Consider the following 23,097-nt stretch of genomic DNA (forward strand, 5'->3'; position numbering starts at 1 on the left):
AATGCTCTGCTGCTGGATTTCACAGGCCTTCTTTCACGTAAGCAATCTAGTGTGTTGATATGGTGGGGTAAAGATTGCACTTATGTCCCCAAGCAAGCAAGAATATAGCTGTTTAAGCATATTATTTATTTTAAATGCAGGTGACTGTTTAGCTTGTACATAAACAGTGGTGTTTTATGCAGCCTTGGCAGTTGGAAATTGGGAAGAGCGCAGGCATAGGTTTTGCTTAACCCAGTATAATAATTCGAAACTCTTCCTGGGCACAATAGTGTGCCCTAAGTTTAGTGTGTCTTAAAATTTAATTCACAAACGCCTAGGATGCCCCCCCCCCAAAAAAAAACCTTGCCTGCCAACACAAAAGACTGTTTGAGTCACTGTTTTAGCCATGTCTCCTCTTTAAAGAAAGAAATATATGAAGTAATAAAGAACAGTCCCAAGTATCTGGCATTTGCAAGCTTATATGGTGAACATTATGCTGGTGCTACATGCTTTTCCACTTTCACCCATCAGCATAAGCAAAGCAATCTTGTAGTTTTAGAAAGTTTGAGATGCAGAGAAACAAAAAAAATCCTTCCGGTAGCACCTTAGAGACCAAGGTGCTACTGGAAGGAATTTGTTTGTTTGTTTGTTTAGACTACGGCAGACCAACACGGCTTCCTACCTGTAATGAGATGTAGAGGTTTGCCTTGAGTTCTCTTTATTGACACATTGGGCCAAATCTCCCTTTTGCTGCCAGTGCTCAGATACATGCCTTTTATATATTTTTGTATTACCAGTCTGAGGCCTTTATGGAAAAGGGTGGTATATAAAATTATTTTACATAGTAAATGTAAAATGCCTTATCGGTAGTAGCACCCTCCCTGTGGAACACCCTCCCTTCAGATGTCAAGGAGATAAAGAACTATACAACTTTTAGAAGACACCTGAAGGCAGCCCTGTATTGGGAAGTTTTTAATGTTTGATGCTTTATTAAGTTTTATATATTCTGTAAGCCGCCTGGAGTGAATGGGGAAACCCAGCCAAATGGGCAGGGTATAAACAATAAAATTATAAATAAATAAATAAATAAATAAGACACACACAAAAGAAATAATACATGAATCATCAAAATGCATCAACAGTTTAGTATGACGTTTATATTTTGACACTTGTCCGTTCCAAAATATATTTGAAATGGGGACATGATAGCTTCCTCATTGTTGCTCTCATATGTTTTCCTTTTTGATGCTCTGTAAAATACATATCCAAGCACATGAAGCAGACATGCACGTTCTGTTCAGGGATGTGTCCCGGGCTGCAGAATGTAAAATCAGTCCTGAGAGAAGCTTTTGTTACTGGCATATCTGAGAGCACATATGGTTTGTGAGCTATGGCAGAGTATTATAACTTGTGTACATTACAGTTTTATTGAAATCTACCTCTGAGCACGTTCCTGAGGAGGCTTGACCAAACCAAGTGTCCTGATTTCAACTGTTGTTGTTTGGCTCTGTAACTCTCACAGGAAACCTGTAGAGTTGATTGTGTAGTGCAAAAATTCAATTTGGCTATAATGCAGGAATGCTCTGGTTGCAAAATCATGATACATATTTTTAAATGCAAATATACACTGGCACTCTAGAGCGAAAGTAATGCATAACAGAACTTAACTCGCATTACAAAGACATTAAAAATGAGAGAGAAGCAGGGAAGAAAAATGCAAGTAGGTCTCTGGAATGCGCAGTGCTCTTCAGGCAACTTATGCATACGGATTTCAATTTTTTTTTTTTACCTTATTTAAAAATTCCTTTCTTATCTCATGATGCTCAGTCAAGTCATCATTCAGTATCAGCTACTCAAGTATTTAAAAGTATTTCAAAAGTGCATAGCGAAGAACGGCTGCTGTGAGAATGCAGAAACATAAACTTGTTGATAATTTTGTCCTGGAAAGATTTATGGCTATTTAAAAGGAGCAGGCATGCTTGTTAAAGGAGGGGGTATAAGCATTTGAAACACACAGGGCTTGTTTAATTCTGAGAGCACTGATGTGCACATTGCTTGGCAAATGTCCATCAGCTACATGGATAATTGAAGCACCAGCTATATTGCTGTTAATGGCTTAGGAAGCTCTGTCGCAGCTGCAAGTGAATGGTAGAAATTATTTTGAGATCAGCTGGGAGTTCTACTGCTTTGGACCTCAACAAAATAGAAGGCAGGCTCATTAGGTGACTCAAGACTGCTTGGTAGGCTTTGTCTCCTGGCTCTTTGACTTCATGCCAAGCTTCCCTAAGCCTCATCTGACTTGGAATCTTGGAGTTGGAAGGTAACTCAAAGGTCATTTATTCCCACTTCCTGCCAATACAGGAAATTACTGTTGCAGCACCATTTGGTAATGCTACGTCCATTGCTGATGTAAAAGAGGAGCAAAATGGGGAGCGGTTGAGAGAGAGCATGACTTGGATCCTGCAGGCACGAATAACTTCCATTCTGACCTCTTGGCATTTGAGATCACTTCTTTGCATTTGAGCTAAAAAGAAAAGAAAAGTGAATTTTCAGAGAACTGGAAGCCACAAACAGTTTCCTATGAGCACAGTGTGGTCTGTTGCAATGTTGGTATATAGAGTTCACATACCAGCATTCTTCTTTGGTAGATGGATAAGATACCCTGTTGACCTTGTTGGGATTTGCTTTGGCGTTTGAATCCTAATGTATTCCTGAAGTCTTGGTTGCACATACAGGTATAGTTTGGCAAATGCTCAAGTTGGGCCATGTACCGGTAAGTCCAGTCAAGGTCCTTCTGCACCTTAACTGCAAACATCCTAACACCGGCTGTTCCCCACACCACCCCTGACATGCAGATTGTGTACAGGGGGAGTAGAGCTGCATGCTGGGAGCTTGGGAAAAATAAGCACAGTGACACCAAGGAACGATTTGTAATGGCCTGCCCCAGAACTGCAGTAAGCTCAGAAGCTGCTGGCAGCGAGTGCTGTACTGAAGCTCTATAGGAGTTCTGTTTGCACAGTTCAGGTTTGAATGGTATTTTAAGGAACTTAATGAACAATATAGTTGTCCCCCAACCACTTGGTTCTTCTGTTTTAAAAAGGCTTCCGAGATCCAGCTTCACTGCAATGCTCTGTGTCTTAGCTTTCACATTTTGCTCTGGTGATTCTAAGTTTGGGTAGGGGAAGCCTTTCAAATTTGTTTTACACTTACATGCTTACTCAGTTTCAAATCTCCTGAACTAGTGACTGACACACACACACGGACAACTCTTATTTGTGAAATGAGCACATGCCATGTACTCGAGGAGTGGTACGTGTTGGTTAACTTAATTGACAAATACCAAAATGCCAAAGAATGCATTCTCATCTCAAGAGATTTATGCATCATAAGAGCCATCAGAATGAGCATTGATAATGAATTGGAGTCCAGCTGTGAAGTGCTTGGTAGATGACAGAAGTGGAGCTATTTGAAACTGCTTTTTAGCTTTTATTTTTGGTGTGAAAATGCTGTTCAAAGACTGTATTCAAATATCATGTGCAAAATGCAGTGCTAAAATGCTATTGATTATTGTAACCAGTAGAAATGTGAACTCAATTTACTTGATGCAAAGTTTTAGAGGACAATTTTTTTTTCTTAGATCAGTCTTGTGATGAGCCACTTGCACATGTAATGTTATGTAACTCTTTATGCATGATACTGATGAAGTTAAGGAGTTCTGAAATTCCACTGACACATGGTGGTTATGTGCCCTAGTTGTTTACAGTTCTCTGTTTGAATGGTTGTGTGGTTCAAGTTGATAAAGAACCGTAAGAAGGGAGAGCAGGGTTCTTGGAGCTGTGCATTGACATTCTGCACCTTGACAGCAGACCGAACAGTTGTACAGGTCACCAGTCATCTCCAATTGGTCCTGAGAAGGACGTAAAAATAATACATTTAACCAGTACTTTTTTCTGGGGGGACGTGCAGGGGGACGCATACCCCTAAACATTTTGTGAATCTAAGTTTGACCTCATTGAGGAGCAGTATTTCAATATGAGTAGGAAAACGAGAGTACACTTAAACATTTTTTTAAAGAAAAAAGCACTGCATTTAACCAAGATCAGTTTTCCATAGGTTACCATGCATTTAAGGTGGTGCAAAATGGTTTTCCCTTTTAACATGCAAATTCAATAAAAGGATATTGTAGTTTTCCAAATTTGTTTCATTAATTTCATTTTATTAATGCACAATATAAATTATGAACACAAATAAACTGGGCTGCCATCTATGGGACATATGTCTCAAGAAAGGCTCATTTTAGTGTGTGTGTATTTTTCATTTTTGCAGTCGCATCAAAACTTTGTCAACTCAGATGGGGACATGGAGTGAAAATTGTTAATCATTTTTTGTATGTATGGAAGGCGAATATCTCTTCTTCCAGCACTGAAGCACCACACCAAGACTTCACCCTAAAAAGGGCTTAAAACTGAGTTGTTCTCTGGATCCAGCACAACTGCAGTATGCTATCATACTAACAGTAATGTCTTTGCTGCTTTAAATAGAAATATCTCATTTAGTAGCAGGATTTGCAAGTCAGAGGTATGTGTGTGTGAGAGAGATGCTTAAAACTGGAGGGAAATGTTGATGCCTCCAAAAGGTTAGCACTCTAAAGCATGGGTAGGCAAACTAAGGGGTCTATATCCGACCCGCGGACAGTCCTGGAATCAGTGTGTTTTTACATGAGTCCGTTTATTTAAAATGCATCTCTGGGTTATTTGTGGGGCATAGGAATTCAGTCCCCCCCCCCCAAAAAAAATATAGTCCAGCCCACCCCCCACAAGATCTGAGGGACAGTGGACTGGCCCCCTGCTGAAAGTTTGCTGACCCCTGCTCTAAAGGCAAGCAGCATTGGGTTGTTTTGTCTCTAGTGTGCAGTTTCTGAGTGTCTGTGATGTCACCCCAAATAGTTCCTAAATTGATGCTATTCTTCAATTGAGAAGCTGCTTTTTGTTATAATTGTTCTCTTATCTTCTAAAGAACAAAACATCTTTTCCTTTCCAATGCTAATGAGCTACTCTCTACATCAAATGCTCTTTTGTTGACATGGAAATAAGACTTATCTGATGACTGGGAAGCCAAACATACAGTGCAAACTCTACACTTGTGTGAGCCCCACGGCTTACTTGATTTCATCATATATGCAAGTAGAAAGCAGCCTGTAAGCAAACAGCTAAAGAAACCCCAGGGAGGTAGTGATGTAGGTGGGTTCTTACAGAAAGTTAAGATCCCTTTTAACTAGGAACTTTTTATAATGGCAGATGAAAGATGGCTTATTAAGGCAGCGAAACAAGCTTTCAACTGCAACTGATACTCAAGGTCTCAATGAGCAGCTGTGTTTGAGCACAGTTGTAATCCTGTTGATTTATCTCCGGTGACCCCATAAACATGGCTAATTAGAATTGGTGGTAAGAGACTGTAACAGTGGCGGTTTGTTTTCTTTATTGGTCTCTTTAATATGTTGCTTGCAGAGAAATAAATTGGGGGGGATTGTAGCTGATAACCTTAAGAGGCACTGCTCTGGGAATGTTTTCACATACATATGCAAGCCTGTAGCCAGCTGTGTTTGGTTTGTGGGGTGGGGAGATAGATGGCAAGTCAATATGAAAAAGCTTATTATCAGGCTTCCTAAACTTGGCCTTCCAGATGTTTGGAGACTACAATTCCCATCATCCCTGACCACTGGTCCTGCTACCTAGGGATAATGGGAGTTGTCGGCCAAAAACATCTGGAGGGTCGAGTTTGAGGAAGCCTGGCTTATATAGGTAGGCATCTATCTGTCCTCTGTCTGTCCTGAGAGACAGTGGAGGAGTGTGCCTTTGTGAGGTCAAACCGTTGGAAGATTACAGCGTCTTCTGAGGCTGTAGAGACCGATATGGGAGAGACATGTTTCTTTGCAGCTGGGGCTGATGAAGGCATTCAGTTGTGCAGATGCAGATGCACCATGGCATTTCTTCTCTCTGCGCTCCTCCCAGTGGTCATTCCTCCTCTGGTCACTGCTGTGGATACGCAACCTGACCGATCATCTCCAGGCACTGTGGTCATCTTCAAGGGCTTCCTGCATGGCAGGGTTGACGTTGCCAGCCCTCATGTCACATTCGCAGACATCTTTGTAACGCAGAGTTGGTCTGCCAAAGGGTCTGGTGCCTGAAGCCATCCCCCCGTAGAGCACGTCCTTGTGGATTCGGCCATCTTCAATTCTGATACACACACACATGCATGAATTCCTCTCAATGGGAAAAATGTCAGGGGACAGCTCAAAATAGAGCTTCGTTACAAGAAATCATTTCATTAAAACATTGCAACAATAAATGGTACTGTAAATTAGTAACTTAAAGGAGTTTATTGGAGGATAGCCTTATCCTCCATGAAACCATCAATGGCTACTCATCATGATGGTCATGCTCTGCCTCCAAAGTTTGAGGTAGCAATGCTTCAGAATACAGTGGTACCTCGGTTTAAGAACAGTCTGGTTTAAGAACAATTTGGTTTACAAACTCCGCAAAACCGGAAATAGTGTCCCGGTTTGAGAACTGTACCTCGGTCTAAGAACGGAATTCGAACTGTGGAAGGGCACCGGCTGTGGGAGGTCTCATTAGGGAAAATGCGCCTCGCTTTAAGAACAGTTTCGGTTTAAGAACGGACTTCCGGAACGGATTAAGTTCGTAAACTGAGATACCACTGTACCAGTTCTGCAGGAGGAGAGAACTCTCCGGTGCTCAAGTTTTGCTTGTGGGTTTCCCACAGGTATCCAGCTGGCCATTGCGAGGGCAGGATGCTGGACAAGATGGGCAATTGGGCTGATCCAGTAGGTTCTCTTTATTTTCTTGAATAAGACTTTCATACAATCCAGTGACATCCAGGAACAACAAAGATGGGTCAGGTGCACTGGGTGGACAGCAGTGGTGGAGGAACCCTCTCCGGCTCCCGGGGCGGTGCAGCCTGTATGCACTGCGCATGTTTGGCATCCCTTACGGTTGCCGTGCGAGAGGCACTCCTACGGACTGTGGGCGTCCTTGGTCGCTCTACAGCTGGGGGGAGGCAGGCACCATCTTGTCACCCCTCCCAGAGTGGCACCTGGGGCGGATCGCCCCCTCCACCCCCCCTACGTCACTGGTGGACAGGGAGCTAAAACATGCTCTTGCTCCCCAGTATGGGCCCACACATGGGGCAAATGGGAGACATCTGTATTTAATCTGGTCCAGTCTTCGATTCTGCTCTGAACTGGTACCTTACTCTACTCTGCTGCTACCTTAGTTTGTATCCTAGCCAGGACAGAAGCTGTGCACATGTCATTTAACTCAGATGAGCATGAATATTGGACCTCAGTTTATAGACTTCTGGATTTTGGAGAGCTTAAAATAATCTTTTCTGAAACAATGCAGAGACTTGAAAACAGAATTCCTTATCAAATTGGCTCCAGAGAAAGTAAATTGCAGCCCATTAAATTTTTTTGAACTTGGATATCAAGTTACAAGCAGAAGATCAACTTAACAGACGCCTTCTAAGAAGATGCTTGTCATACAGCACAATCTGTCCTAAATGTGTTTACCACAAAGTAAGGCCCTCAGATTTCAGTGGGATTTACTTTCATTGCCGCCTTAGACAAACAAACACATTCACAGCTGGCCCTCTTCGTTTTTACTCCAGAATAGATTAATTTGAACATCCAAATGAAACTTTCACAACACAAGATGTTGTGGTGTGGCGCACTGAGTTGCCATTGGAAGGGTACTTTTGTTACTGTTTGGCAGGATGACTGTAGTAAGCCAAGCTTCCTTTGGACAACCTATCCTTGAAGTAGCTTGATCATCTGTATCTCAATGCCAAGAGTTAAGAATGATTTTATTGCTCTTCCAAGTGCAGATATGTGATAAAATGTGTGGTAGAAAATGCAGTAAAATGATAGCCTGTGTATACAATTAATTTCTAGTTCTTGTGGTTCTGAAGAATTAAGACCATGGGTACAGTCCACATCTCATTTGTAACTTTTGGCATAGCTCACTGTTTGTTTGAATAGAACTAATACCATCCCATGCTTTGTATAAAACCCATAGTCAACACAGTAAGTTGAAAGCAAATATAGAATTCGTTCTATATTTCTGAAGAAGTGTGCATGCACATGAAAGCTCATATGAATAACAAACTTAGTTGGTCTCTAAGGTGCTTCTGGAAGGAATTTTTTTTTATTTTGTTTCGACTACAGCAGACCAACATGGCTACCAACCTGTAAATAGAATTCGTTATTGCATCGTTTCCAGGCCTACCTCATGTGTATCTCAGGAGTTTCTTATTTCGAGTTAAGAAATCCATAGAAAGGGCTTCAGTTACTTTTGTGTGTTTATTTTCAATATGTGTTGACATTTTGACAATACAAACTGAATGTGTGCCAAAACTGTGATCTCTATTTCACTTGGGGAAGAGCTTGATCATCAGACACATTTAAAGGCCCTCTTGGATATATTCAACTTAAATGGCCCTTTCCCCAAAGTGAGAGAGACTACTTCTGTGATGGTTTCCCTTTATTATTACAACACACTACAGTCCTGTATTTTTCTGATGTGTGCCTTTGATACATATGCGTTCATTTACTTGAGTAGTTTCACACCTCCTTGCATCTGGTTTTTAAAGAGATATAAATGAGAGACATGCAGTCTTCAGTATTTTTTTTTTCTATTTGGCCATGGCATGCTCATATAATCATCTCTCTAAAAGGTGAGCATGAATTGTAAACAATCATATAAAGTGGTTGTGCAAACTGGTTCTAATTCTGCCTTTGAATACGATAAGATGAACATGATCATGATGTATGTGAATTATAACAATGGCAGATAAATAAACAGATGCTCTACGGTTCCTAAGCTTTCAACTTGTGGGTGTAGTGTGTTGCATTATTCATGCCACTTGATCCAAAAAGCAAATAAAATGTTGATTTTGTTCTAAATCAGACAAAACTTTTGTACTCATTGCTGTACTTCTTCTTTGCAGAGATCAGAATGCTATGGACCCAGCTATGGAGTATGTAAAGGTATGAAATATTACTTAATTACTTCCAAGTCCCTGTAAAAAAAAAGAAAGGCTAAAATTCATTATCTTATTAGTAAATGCCAATAATTGCAAGTGTATCTCTTCTCTGGTTCATTGTTCCACAGTATTATGGTGATTTGATTCCTAAAGAAAAAAGGGGTAGCTAATTAGAGCGCTTGTATCAAACAAGTAGAAAGTAGGTAAGGTCACTTTGTGACCTTGGTAATTAATCAGCGCTGTCACTAAGGGCTTTTTCATTTTCTTTTGATTATATTCCAGTATTCATGGCCTTGCATCTGCAATTTGATCCCTGGTGCCACAAACTGCATTGGGAACAGGGCACTTTGAGTAGAGTCGAATACGGACCTATGTAGGAAAAGGGAACATTTTATTTCTATGTTTATACTTTTTTAAAATACATTTTGTTTATATGTTTATATAAACAAGCTTTATGTGCCATTTGATGGCTTTACAAAAATTTAAAATACAACATTAAAATTATTGATAAAAACAGTTTATTTGAAAGCAGTCAAAAGATGATTAAAAACAACAGTAGCTAAAAACACACCTAAGCTTCTACATGTCTGGGATGGCTTGCTTGAAACAAAACATTTTAAGCAGGCACCAAAAAGAATACAGGAAGGACACCTGCCTGATGTCAGTAGGCAAGGGGTTCTAAAGTTGCAGATGCTGCCACACTAAAAGATTGACTTACAGGTGTGGAACAGGTGTTATGAGGCATCTGTAATAGTGCCAGTTCCACAGATAGATAGCACTGGGGATTGAATAGTTCACAGCCACACCACATAACATTTCAACCGGGGGTCAAAAAGCACTCTCCTGTTAACTCTTTCTGGACTTGGTCCTGTAGACAGGACTGGAGCCACTGTAACACAGCGCTCTAATTCCCTTCCTGCAGAGCCAGTCCAGGAAGATACCATGGTCAATGGCAGCAGTTTTCAACCAGTGAGCCGTAGCACCCTGGGGTGCCTTGAATGACGGTCAGGGGTGCCACAGGCAACACTGACCTGTCCCTCTTTCCTTCTCCGATGCCCTATTGCGTCTCTGCCTCCCAAAGGCGTGCACAGCTGTTCGTTGCAGCAGCCCTGGCTACAAGCTCCCCAGGCAAATGAAGCCTCTGGTGCTAGCCAGGGAGGAGGCACCTCTCTTTGGGGTGGGGGCAGCTCAGAGACTGGGTTGGTAGCCGCCCGGGGGATTCCAAAGGAGAGAGGAGAGGAGGCGAAGGGAACACTCCGCAAGGGAGGGTGTTCAAAAAGGGGTGAGGGGCTGCTGGCTCTACAGGCAAGGGCTTCTGGGGCTCAGAGCATGTTTCCGCACAGAAAGAATGTAGTTGGTCAAGGGAGCCATGGACTCAAAAAGGTTGAAAACCTCTGCTCAATGATATTGAAAGCTGCAGAAAGATTGAGAAGCAGGAGCAAGATTGCACTCATTCCCCTTGGCCCCTACTCTCTGTAAAGGTCATCCATCAGAGTGACCATGGCCAGAACTGAACTCATATTGAAATTGATATAAATACTGATTTAATTCTGCTGAACATTAATAGTGTATAGTTTTGATATTTTATAGGGTTTCAAATTGCTTGTCTATGTTTTAAGCCACTGTGGGATATATTTTATTTCTATAAATAAAATTCTAGAAGGTGCAATTCTAGAAGGGAGTCATTTTTCGTATGTTGTGAGGCCATCATGTAAAAGGCCTTTAAAAAATGTCCTAGGCCTTACAGGCTGATAAGTTACTGCATCACACTTGGAACCTGCTGCAACAACATTATTACCGTATTTTTCGTCCCATAGGACACTCTATCCCATAGGACGCACCTAATTTTTTTTGGGGGGGGGAAATAAAGGAAATTTCCCCCCCTTTATTTCCCCCTGAAAAACCAGGTCGGGGAACAGCGGGATGGCGGCGCTGTGCCTCCCCGCTGTCCCCCGAGCTTGTGGGGCTGGCCGATGTCTGCCCGGCGCGCGCGGCGCTCTGCTTCAGGGCACTCTGCGCGCCAGGCGGCAGGCTGCTATCCGCAGCGTGGGGAGCCCCGCGGGAACTCCCGCAGGGCTCCCCACACTGCGGATGTCTGCATGGCGCGCGGGGCGCTCTGCTTCAGGGCACCCTGCGCGCCAGGCGGCAGGCTGCTATCTGCAGCGTGGGGAGCCCCGCGGGCTCCCAGGCTTGCTGATAGCTTCCTAAAGCCTGGAGAGCGAGAGGGGTCGGTGCGCACCGACCCCTCTCGCTCTCCAAGCTTCAGCGAAAGCCTGTATTCACCCCATAGGACGCACACAGATTTCCCCTTCATTTTTGGAGGGGAAAAAGTGCGTCCTATAGGGCGAAAAATACGGTAAATGTTTCTCCAATTGAAACATCTGGCATGGGGTATGTGTTTAAATGACTGCAGATAGCTGCTTTTTTCCACTCATAGCAAACATCTCCATTATGTGCTAGTTTTCTAACTGCAGGGAGAGTTTGCATATTTTCATATAATGGAAAGTATTCAAATGTTCAACATTCCCAGTTTGGAGGCAGCGACGGACAGTCCAGGCAGTGGAGCGTGAAGCACTCTGTCATTCTCGTGATTTGTGTATTTGAGATACAGAGCATCAACTTACTTCAACTCTGAATTAGTTTTGCATACACTCAGTCATAGGCTTGTGTGCGCGCGCGCTCTCATATATATATATATATATATATATATATATATATATATATGCTTTCGTAGATTTTCACGGGTACAGGAATGCAGGTTTTGGTGTCCTCGGGTGTCTTCCCGTGTAAAAGTTGGGGTGTCTAGGCGACGTTTCGACGAGGTCTCACTCGTCATCTTCAGGCTGGTGCTTTCGGCTTCTTGTTACTGGAACAGAGCAGGATCTCAGTGTTTGAGTTCCTATAAATACTGTTGAGGAGGTGTGGTGTATAGCCTCCAATGTTCTGGGCAGAGAGGAGGTTCCCAGGCTAGTGTGCCTTTTCTTCTGAAAATCTACGAAAGCAAATATCTCACCTCTACGGGGAGGAAACCTTCCAGCTGACAAGAACCTACGAGAAACTAGAAATCCGAAGAGCCACCATCTTATGTGATCTCTTGTTCCTACGCAACTGCCGAGACAACAACTTAATTCCCACATGCTTCCAACTTAAATTCCACTCTAAAACCCCAGCTACCGAAAGGATCCTGAAACGAACTGAACTATCTCTAATCAGAAACGAACTACACAAGAAAAGATACCTACTAAACCAAACCAACAAAGATCTACTCACTCTTCACCTCAAACTCTGTAACAAAATCCACCCTGCACTCTGGGACAAATGCAAACAACTAGCCGTCTGGAGAGCTGAAACGGAGACCTCACACAAGACAGACACACACACCAACAAACTCCACAAACTAGAGAAACGCCAGAAGCCCAGCCACCCTCCACAACAACCCATGAAACAAACAGTACATAACATATCAGACAGGATCCTCACCTCAACTGAAACCAAAGTACTCTCCAAAGGTTTCAACTTTGCAGTCGCCCCGAGACGCATCCCCACGGAAAACATCATATGCGGAGTCGAAGCTAGCCTAACCAAAATCAATCCAGATGAAGCCAATAAAATCAGACTTGAAGTCACCAACATCCTCTGCTCCAGCAAACCACCCAGAAGCAATTTACACAAAGAAGAACAGAAAGCACTCACCAACCTGAGGAAAGACAACAACATAATCATTCTCCCAGCAGACAAAGGTAATGCCACTGTTGTGATGAACACATCGGACTACCAAGCAAAACTATCAAATCTACTCCAAGACCCTACCTACCAACCTATAAAAACAGATCCCACCACCTATCTGGAAAAAACCACCAAATCCAAAATAAAAGCCTCTCCTATCAGTGAAGAAATCCAGCTAAGAATCATCCCCAGAGAAAAATCATCCAGATGCCCCAAACTCTACGGCCTCCCCAAGATACACAAAGAAGGAACACCACTCAGACCAATAGTCAGCTCCATAGGCTCACCTCTACAAAATCTCGCTAAATTTCTCGCCAAGCAACTTCAGCCCTATGCAGAATCCATCTCTTCACACGTTCCAAACTCCTTCCAGTTCATAGAAACAATAAAGAAGCAAAACCTACAACCCAATGACCTACTTGTGAGCTTCGATGTTGTATCTCTCTTCACACAAGTGCCCATTAATGAAGCCTTGACAGCCATTCAAAACAAATACAATCCCCCCGAATACATCTTGGACCTGACCAACCACTGCCTAACCAACACGTACTTCATCCACAATGGACAAAGATACAAACAGATAGAAGGAGCACCTATGGGATCACCCCTCTCACCGGTCATCGCTAACCTGTACATGGAACACTTTGAAACCAATGCTTTAGACAAGTCAGAACACAAACCCAAACTTTGGCTCAGATATGTTGACGACACCTTTGTAATTTGGCCACACGGGAAGGAAAAACTGGATAGCTTCCTCACACATCTCAACAGCCTACACCCCAAAATACAATTCACTATGGAAATAGAAGCCAACAACCAACTTCCCTTCCTTGACGTCCTAATCTACAAAAAACCTGATGGCTCCCTAGGACACACTATCTACCGGAAAAAAACACACACCAACCGCTACTTACATGCACAATCACACCACCACCCTGCACAAATAAACTCCGTAGCCAAAACTCTCATCTCCAGAACCAAACGCCTGGCTGACGAAGACCACTTGACAACTGAGTTACAGAATCTCTCAAATGTGTTAATTGCCAATGGATACCAGCAAAACAGGGTTACGAAGCTAATCCAAAAAGAAACAACCCCCAAAAACCAAGACACAGAAGAAAACAATGGCATAGCCCTCCTTCCTTATATCAAGGGCACTACAGATAAAATTAGCAAAATCCTCCATAAACACAATATCAAAACAGCCTTTTGCACCAACCAAAAAATAGCCAATATCCTCAGAAACCCCAAGGATAAAATTCAGTTGGAAAACCAAGGGGTCTATGAAATACCCTGCAAAGTCTGCCCAGCCACGTACATTGGACAAACAAACAGACGAATAAATGCACGAATCGCAGAACACAAGAATGCCGTCAAAAAAGAAGAAAAAACTTCCTCTCTTTTCCAACACATGAAAGAAACAGGACACGAAATTAATTTTGCAGATTCCAAATTGCTCTTTAACATGGAACATCACCACAAGAGAATAATCATGGAAGCCATCGAGATAGAGAAACACCCTCACAACATGAACAAGCGTGACGACACATCCCGCTTGCCAGACATCTGGAAATTAGCCCTCCCCACAAAATCTGACACCAGATCCAGAGACACACAGAACGCCATCACCAATCAACCACACCAGACCCAAACCCAGACCCTCTCCACAGATAAATTACAGACACCATCCAGTAGCCAAACCAGGGTGGCACCTCCGGATGCTGCACCCCCCTGCAATCCCTACACAGATCTGGCTGGCACAGGCCACAAAACCACAGCTCGCCCCTATACACGAAGCCAAGCCAGAGCACAACCAAGTGCAGTACAGCCATCTTCTCAGAAAAACTCTTCACAAAGTTCAAGAGTTCAAGACACGAAGGCTTTAGCAACTAATCCACACCTAATGACCCACCTAAGTGGGATTCAGGAAATCACTCAAGAAATCACTCAAGATATCCCTCAAGTAATTAAGGAACAAAAGAAGAAAAGGCACACTAGCCTGGGAACCTCCTCTCTGCCCAGAACATTGGAGGCTATACACCACACCTCCTCAACAGTATTTATAGGAACTCAAACACTGAGATCCTGCTCTGTTCCAGTAACAAGAAGCCGAAAGCACCAGCCTGAAGATGACGAGTGAGACCTCGTCGAAACGTCGCCTAGACACCCCAACTTTTACACGGGAAGACACCCGAGGACACCAAAACCTGCATATATATATATATATATACACACACACATACTATATCTATCTATCTATCTATCTATCTATATATATATATATGTTGTCATTAACAGAGTTCTGAAAGCAGACAAACATTGGCTTAGGGAATGTTGCTGAAACATGGGATGGAGAAAATTATTTCAGTCAGTATTTTAAATTATTCAGTTCCACTTTTATATGTACATAGCTATTAAGCCAGAGCACAAACTTCTTCAGATTTTGCAATGCACTTTCGATTACCCCAAAAAAGTGTGTGAGAATGAATATTCTCCAGGAAAAAAGATTAAAAACCATGCATTTTAGGGGAATGTTCACCATTTACATATAAATTTCATAGTAGTGTGTGTGTGTGTGTGTGTGTGTGTGTGTGTAATTCATAGATAGATAGATAGATAGATAGCCCAATAATGATAAAAAGGTTCCATATGTTATTTGAACTCCCTTTCTGAATTAGTGTTGACAGTCAAACAATAGCACGGTCAGATCCTGAGGGTGCTCAGGTTTTTTTTAAAGTAACTTTAATTCTCCCTTCGTTTTGTGTTAAAGTTGCACAAGAAGTGCAGTTGCAACTGAAGCACAAAGTCTGCTTGTTTTCCATGAGCTCAGAGTTAAATCGCATTCTGGGCTGTCTGTTGGTTATCTCACCTCTTCCTTTCCGGTAATCTTTTTATAGAAATAAACAACTTCGATAAGAAGCTAGTCATAAAAATAGGCCTTCAGCTGTAGCTCTGTGTACTTACTTGGGAGTAAGCACCACTCATTCCAAGTAATCATGAACAGATCAGACTGTTAGACAACAGTCCTGCTTGGTTGCAGAAAAGTATCACTGCAGCAATTTGTGTCTTTTACACAAGGCAGATTACGTTCATGGGTGTTGAAGGATGTGGTTTGGACCGATTCCAAATACATTAAGATGGGATGGGTTCCCTTCCAGCCCGCTGGTGTCCCAAAAATGTTCTGTAGAGCTTCCCTCGGCAGGAACCATAGCATGGATGAATGATGTCTTCATGACACATCAAGGGCGTGAGAGGATGTGCACGGGCTTATAGTCGCATATGTGCAATCAATGGATTTCACAGACGTCTGGGTAAATTATTCATTTGCTTAAAGCTATAGGTCAGAGGGTCTCAGACTTTGACCCACCAGGCCAAACCCAAGTTTGGAAGTTAGCTATTGAAGCCTTCTCAAGTGTAACTAATGGGATATCTATGCAATAGTTCCTCCTAGTTTGACCCACTTTGGGACTAATTCTCTGCATGTGACGGGAAGAGTAAAAGCTCTTGCAGTGATAAACCTTGGGACAGGCACTTGGCAAGCTTTGCAGCATCTGCTATGGTGTGGATCCTATAGCTGTATCATACGTGTGCAAAAATTAGGAGTAGGTACAGCGCTGTCACTTGTATCTCAACTTACTTTTTAATTTATTTTTTTTAAATTAAAAGCAAGGTTTCCCTGCTCTTAGATCTGTTCAGAAGTTTGAAGGCAATAGCTAGAGGAATGGGGAGAACTTCCCTGAGTAGGATTCCTAGTGTTTGTAAGTGCTTTCCTCTTTCCCATAACTAGCAGAGTGAGAATAAAGAATGCAAAGCAAAGGAATATTTGCAAATTTCTACTGCAAGCTTAAGAACCCAACTTCGTCATTTTCAATGTTTTTTACTTATAAAAATTAAATTTCTCATCAGTTCAACTCTTGCATTGGCCAGTCTCAGTCTTCTTTATATTTCAAAACATAGGAAGATGTCTTGTAGTGCCGATTCTCTAGGTCTCAGCTCATTGCAACCCAGTCAGATGAGTGGGGTATAAACAATAATATTCTGTGTCTCAGTTTTCTCTGACTATGGTTCCTGTTTCCATAAATGAGGAAATTCAGTATTTTTTGTTAGTGGTGGAACAATGGCAGAAGAGTCGAAACAACTAGTACCAAGCAACTTTTTCACCACCGATCTGATATAGGATCACATAGTAGCATTTAATAGGATTAAGCCGCTTTAGAAGCTAGTGTTGTCCTGCCAAATTCCTAGGAATTTTGCCACCACTACTGGCCCACTTCCAGGTTGCTTATCGGCAGCAGAAATATGGGTAAGATTCACTTCCACATCTTGGCGGGACAATGCAACGACTTGCTGGTCCGATGTTACTACTAAGCAAATGGTCATGGCATCTGCCCTCAGTGGATAAAGTGTGATCTTGCCAGACTTATTTGAGTGAAGATAAAAGTTTCTCCAGTTTTTAAGAAAATAATTACAGCCTGCATGTGTCTATGCAATAAACAGTACTGAGCTATGATGGCCATTTAAACTCTATTTATAGTCTCTATTTATAGTCTCATTTTGAACAATACCTTTCATCATCTGTGCTTTCCTCTAGTTTGACAAACGCTTCTCTGTGTCTCTGAAGCAAATTATTAGTCTTGCTTTTTGGATGTAAATTAAGAGCTCTGCCTTGGATACAGCAGTGGAGAGTGAAAGCAGAAGGAATTAATGTTGCTCAGGGACATGTGGGGAGGGATATTTTTAGCCTACTCATTTTTTCCTGTTGTTGCATAGATTCTTAGGGAGGAGGCATTCTTAATGGTTCTTTAGGTCGTATGTGTTAGCGTTAATAGCTGAATGCAAATGAATGCATTTTATAACCTCTAAAGTATTGATGCATTAGGTCATTCTGTGGATTAAAAAAGGAGGCTGCTAATTATACAAAAACCAGTCTCGGGAACAAGCGAATGTACTGATCTGCTGGAGTCTCAGTACTGAGAAGTGGCCATATGACGGGGGCTTTTCCTTTGTTCTGTGAGCTCTGATGAAACTGGTCACAGTTAAATGGCTCTTTTAGAGTTGGGCTTTTATTCCCCAAGTGAAAACAGGCCAATCTTCTTTGGGATGGCTGCTTGCAAGGAGCTGTGAAAGGAATTCTGTATTTCCTCATGAAAGAGAAATGCTTTTTAATAAGGCAGAATAATAGCAATAGTCAGATGCACCTTAGAGGTTTTGTTTTTTATAATATGGAAAGACAAACTGGCTTCTAGAGGATTTCCTCACCCGTCTGCCCTTGCCTGAGACTGCACATGAGCAGCTTAAATGCCTTCTCTCTGTGGGGGAGAGTAGCTAAGACAGTGCCAGCTGTGAGTGCAGAAGAGAACAGTACTGGAGCATTTGCAATAAAATTTGCAGAAGCGCTCTGGCATGGCCTTCCTCCTCGCCCACTGTCAGCACTGAAAATCTGTTTTGCATAGAAGAAGGTTTGTTTCTGCTGTGCATGGATCTGGAGAAAGGAAGGTGGAAGAATGAATCCCATCACTGCCTTAAAAGGAAATATTGCTGTTGAATACTGATGTTGGGCGCAAGCTTTGAAGAATAGTTCTTTATAGATGACTTGGCGGAGGATTGTCTGATGGGATAGAACTGTGGAATTTATTACAGTTTCCCCAGTGATTACAGTCAGAAGGCATGTTCTTAGTTTTCCCACTGGCATCGCTGAGAGCACCTGTAGGGATGTAACTCTTCGAATTGCCAGTTGTTGTGGAATCACAAGCAGGGGAATGCTGTTGCCCTTGTTTCCTGTGTGCAGGATTCCCAGAAGCACCTGGTTAACCACTCTGGGAAACAGAAGATCATGGACTAGATAGGCCTTTGGCTTTGTCTAGCATCTGCTCCCAGTAAAGTGATCATAACAGGTTTCTTTTTCTGAAATCTAAAGATCTCTAGTGCACATGCAAGGAACATTTTAAAAAGTCACTCCCACAAAATGTCCCCCCAACAGCAAAACAGGGACAATGATACTACTAAGGAAAGACTTAAGTGAGGACTGCAAATTTACTGTCCACAGCTTGGAAAAGTTGTGTTAAGCCCTTGCAACATGATACAGTTCTGAATTCACTTTCAACTGTATGCAGAGAGGAACCAATCATGAAGTTCATATGGTCCCTTGTGATAATACCCAAGACACCCACTGGTAGAATTCTGTATCTTGTTGAAGAAGAACCGCATACTAGTCTTGCCCTCTTTCTCAGATGGAACCTTCCGTTCTAAGCTTTTCTTTTACACATTGATTCTGGACAGAGATAGCTGGGCCCCTGTGATTTTGGTATTGGTGCTCTCAAGACTGGATTATGCAGTTGCTCTGTGTGGGACTTCTCTGCAGTTTAACTTGGAAGCTGCAGCTGGTTCAGAATGCAGCAAGCTAGGTTGTGTTGACTGTGGTGCTCCATTGACACCATATTTACTCATTCCTCTGCTAAAGGAGCTGCACTGGCTGCAAACATGCTACGGGGAACAGTTCAAGTTTCTGCTTTTAGCATTTGAAACCCTAAACAACTTGGGACCATGATATGTAAGGGGCCACCTTGCCTACTCTGTCTCTGGCCAGCGACTGCACTCCTCATATGGACCGCTGCTGAGAGTACCGTATTCTCCATAGGTGCACTTGGCCTATACTAGAAACTGAGCTTTTAGGTTTGCAGCTCCAGCTCTCTGGAATCGGTTACCAGCTGTAATCAGACAGTGATGTTTAGGTGCCTGCTGAAGTCAAACCCATTCATTATGGAAGATCAGTTTAATATCTAATGAAATTGTTCAGCTGGGCAGCATTCACCTAAGGAGCCCCACCATGGAGGCCTTCTACAAGACCTTCTGCTTGAACAGGGGGCTTCCTTTCTCCACCCTGTGCCCCCAAACCCAAAATGGCTTGGAGGGGGGAGTTCACAAGACAAAACAGCATATGTGTATGTGTGGGGATTGTTCAGTATGTCACATTCTGTTTCGCTGAAACACTTGGGCAGATGGAATAATCACAGTAGCGTGACATTGTATTCCACCCATTATTATTTTTTTGAGTTTGTATGGAAAGTTTTATTGTTTCGAAGTTTGCTGAACTGATTTTATTGTTCTTAGAGCTTGTGTACTCTTGTTTTTACCGTGGACATCACTTTGATGGCTTTATGCTGTGAAGCGGTCTCTAAATTTGTATAAGAATAATAAAAATAAGAATTGTCCCTGATGCCCATTGACCACCCACCCTCAGCCTCGTAACCCACCCACCCAGTCCCCGCCACTCATTGTTGGTTCTGCCCTTGCATTTCCTTTGGGAAACATTGATCCGCATGGCTTTGCAGCCCAGGCTGGTGTTTTATAGAGCCGACCTCCCCTGTAGGAAACATTGGTACTCATCTAGTGACATTTATTGGGTGGTAAATCAAGAGAGAACTGAGAGCAATTGCTTTTATTACTTTTGCCAAATTAAAGCTAAGCACATTTTTGCAACTCATTGGTTCTTTGGACAAAGATTGCACTCGTGACCGGTTACCGGCACTAATCTTCTTGCCATTGTGGGTCACACACCCACATGTCAGATTAATGTTTGTGCCAAAAAAGATAAACTGAAACAGTTTCTCTGTTGGACACAGAAGGTTGGCTTTTTCTGAAGCTCGTCTCTTTGGCATTACTAGATTTTAAAAGAGGGTCATATGAAATCTATTAAGAATGGTACTTCGTGTGAATCACGAATAGCTTTGAAAACTAAGTAGAGAACATCTTGTTTACTGTTTCAAATTATTTGTAGTTTATATTTTGCTCTTCTAGAGTAAGTACTCAGAGCAGTTTGGGAATTGTACCTCTGTAAAGGTTCTCACACCCTTTACAAACTTCAGTTCCCATGAATTTTTGGAGAAAGCCATGGCTGTTAAAGTGTTATAAGAGTGCTTTGAATGTGTGATATGGATGTGACCTTAGAAAATAAAGAAATAACCAATTCCATAAATACATGAACATGACCAAGCACTGTTTTATTTTTAAAACCAAATATAGGAACATCACATTCTTGTAATAAGGATAGCCTATCCAAATTTCATTTTATCAAACTTTAGAGTAATGCATGCCTGTTCTGGAATCTGCACATCATCCACAGTTGCACCATTTAGATTCCCTACACATATTTAAAGTGCATGAAGGTAACCGATGATGGAAACTAGGAGGCAACAACTTTAAACAAGCATGGGTATATAAAATGAGAGTTGTCATGGTGATCCATAGTTAAAACTAGAAGTCTACAAATGTGCCCTCTTTTTTTGGTCTTCAGGCTGGCATGACAATGCTTCTGCTTCTGTCTGCCCTTTCCTTGTGATGCTGGTAGTCTTAAGCACTGCTATGGTTGTCCATCCCACTTGTCCAGGGTGCAAGCCTGGACAGTGTGTATGAAGGTCCTGGGCTGCCCAGATGACAAGACCCCCTGTCTGTCTCGGTGTGGTCCAAAGAAAAACAGAGCAAAATGTTTGGCACCAGCTTGGCTGCAGAAGTTGCTAGGAGGCAGCATACAAGGCACCATCCAACTGCCTTAGGGACATCACTCCAGGTTTGTGTAGGGTTTACTCCTTAGCCTTTTCTTCTCCCAAAGATGTCCCACAAGGCAGTGGGTTCAGGTTTTTCCTCGGCCTTTACTCCCGAAGCCTTTCTCACAAATAAGTATAGCCACAAGGCAGTACAGGTTTAGAACCAGAATTTTCCTTCTCCTAGATGGGGCTACCTTCCCAAGTTGATGAGCTCCATCTGCCCCTCAGTCCCTCGTTAATCTGACAAGGGATATGTATATGCCCACAAACGTTCAAGTGTGTGTGTGTGTGTTTTAATTTTCAGTTTAACTGCTCAGTCTTATTTAAACTTCTGAAAATGGCAGACCAAGGCAGTAATTGACAGGTGACTTATATTGAAATGGTTGAACATAAATCACTGTGGTTTAGCTGTTGCTAGATCCACTTATGCAATGTTCCTTGTGGTAATACACTGCCCTCTAGTGTGATAAGTAGAATGATGTTCCCCACACCATCACCGTTGATACAAAAGAGAAAACAGTTATCTGGTGTTAAAATGTGAGATACTCTGTTTGAACTTCACTTTGACTTGGACAGATTCTCTGGAAAAGGATAATTATAAAATAACTGCTTTAACAATAATTGTTATCCAGCCCATAATGGTAATACTAATACTGAAATGTTTAAATATTTCTTTGATGGTCATTGAATCCTCCCGTTTCACTTTCTATCTTCTCCTACCACACCCTTGAGAAACGCAACTCTTGGGCCTCAGTAATTGATTGCCCTTACTAGTTCACAGGGTTATTTAAACTGTACATCTGATATGGGTTAGAACTCCAAAATTTAGTATGTGTACGGTTCATTGGTTCAAGACTGTCACATTATATTTAGTCAGTTCTCTCTCAATACAGGTTGATTGGTTGGTTGGTTTTTAAATAGACACAGGTTCACAGATCTGCATATCTTTCTGTTAGGGCAGATGCCCAAGAAGTAGTGGATAAGAAACCTAGGAAAGGAACAGGGATAAGAACTGCACTCCTAAGTGGCAAAGGTATTTCTAGGCAATTCGGAAAGCTAACATTTGGGGCACCGTGGTTACTAAAAAGTTCTGAAAATAGAATGGGACATTTTTGCACCTCACTCAAAACCATTTTGCTGGAGATTCAACCTTGGCAAGTTTCTGAGCTGCTGCTCAAAAGAAGGAAAATAAAGGAGCTGCGCTGCAGTGTTTCGTTTTTAAAACAAACTCTCCCAACATATTATTGTTATCCATAGGGGGGTGCCAGAGTGTAATTTCTTGCCATGTGGATACTAGATTCAGACTCTTAACACAAAAGAGGTGCATTGTGTTCCTCCATGCAGCAGGGCCATTTAGTTAGCAGTAGCATGCATAAAATAAGCTTTGTCAATACATTTTTACATGTATTGTCCAGATTATATGCACCCTATTTCGTAGAAGAACAATTGCTTCCTAGAGCATGGGCAACACACATTTGTTTCTTGTCCTTTAATAGAAAACAATAGCTGTAGTTGCAGTTGCCTTTGGGGAGGACAATATTGCTTCTTGGGAATGAAAACTTCCTTTGCGACCTTATGACACAAAGATATATATAGCTTAGAATTTTGGGATTGTCCTTGTACCATTTATTCATCTAGCCCAGTGTTGCTTATTGGAGATGGAAATGGTTCTGCAGCAATTGTGGGGAACCTGCAGCCCATGTGCCTAACCATGCCTTCCAGGTCTCTCAATTTGATCCATATGGCCATTTGGGGCAGAGACAAATCTGTGCTGCTGCCTTTTACTCTC

The 23,097-nt window shown here is 42.2% G+C and overlaps 1 protein-coding gene across 4 annotated transcripts in view; it reads left to right on the forward strand.

Moving 5' to 3' along the window:
• BCAR3 (BCAR3 adaptor protein, NSP family member) overlaps positions 1-23,097 on the forward strand; it is an 85,432-nt gene that overhangs the window by 25,013 nt on the left and 37,322 nt on the right. For all 4 annotated transcript variants that reach the window (XM_083444859.1, XM_083444860.1, XM_083444861.1 and 1 more), the window contains exon 3: positions 9,004-9,043. In XM_083444859.1, the coding sequence (XP_083300985.1) occupies positions 9,004-9,043 (40 nt within the window). The remainder of the gene's footprint in view (positions 1-9,003; positions 9,044-23,097) is intronic.

This window comes from Podarcis tiliguerta (genome assembly GCF_965153285.1).
Source record: "Podarcis tiliguerta genome assembly, chromosome: 6".
Taxonomy (NCBI): domain Eukaryota; kingdom Metazoa; phylum Chordata; class Lepidosauria; order Squamata; family Lacertidae; genus Podarcis; species Podarcis tiliguerta.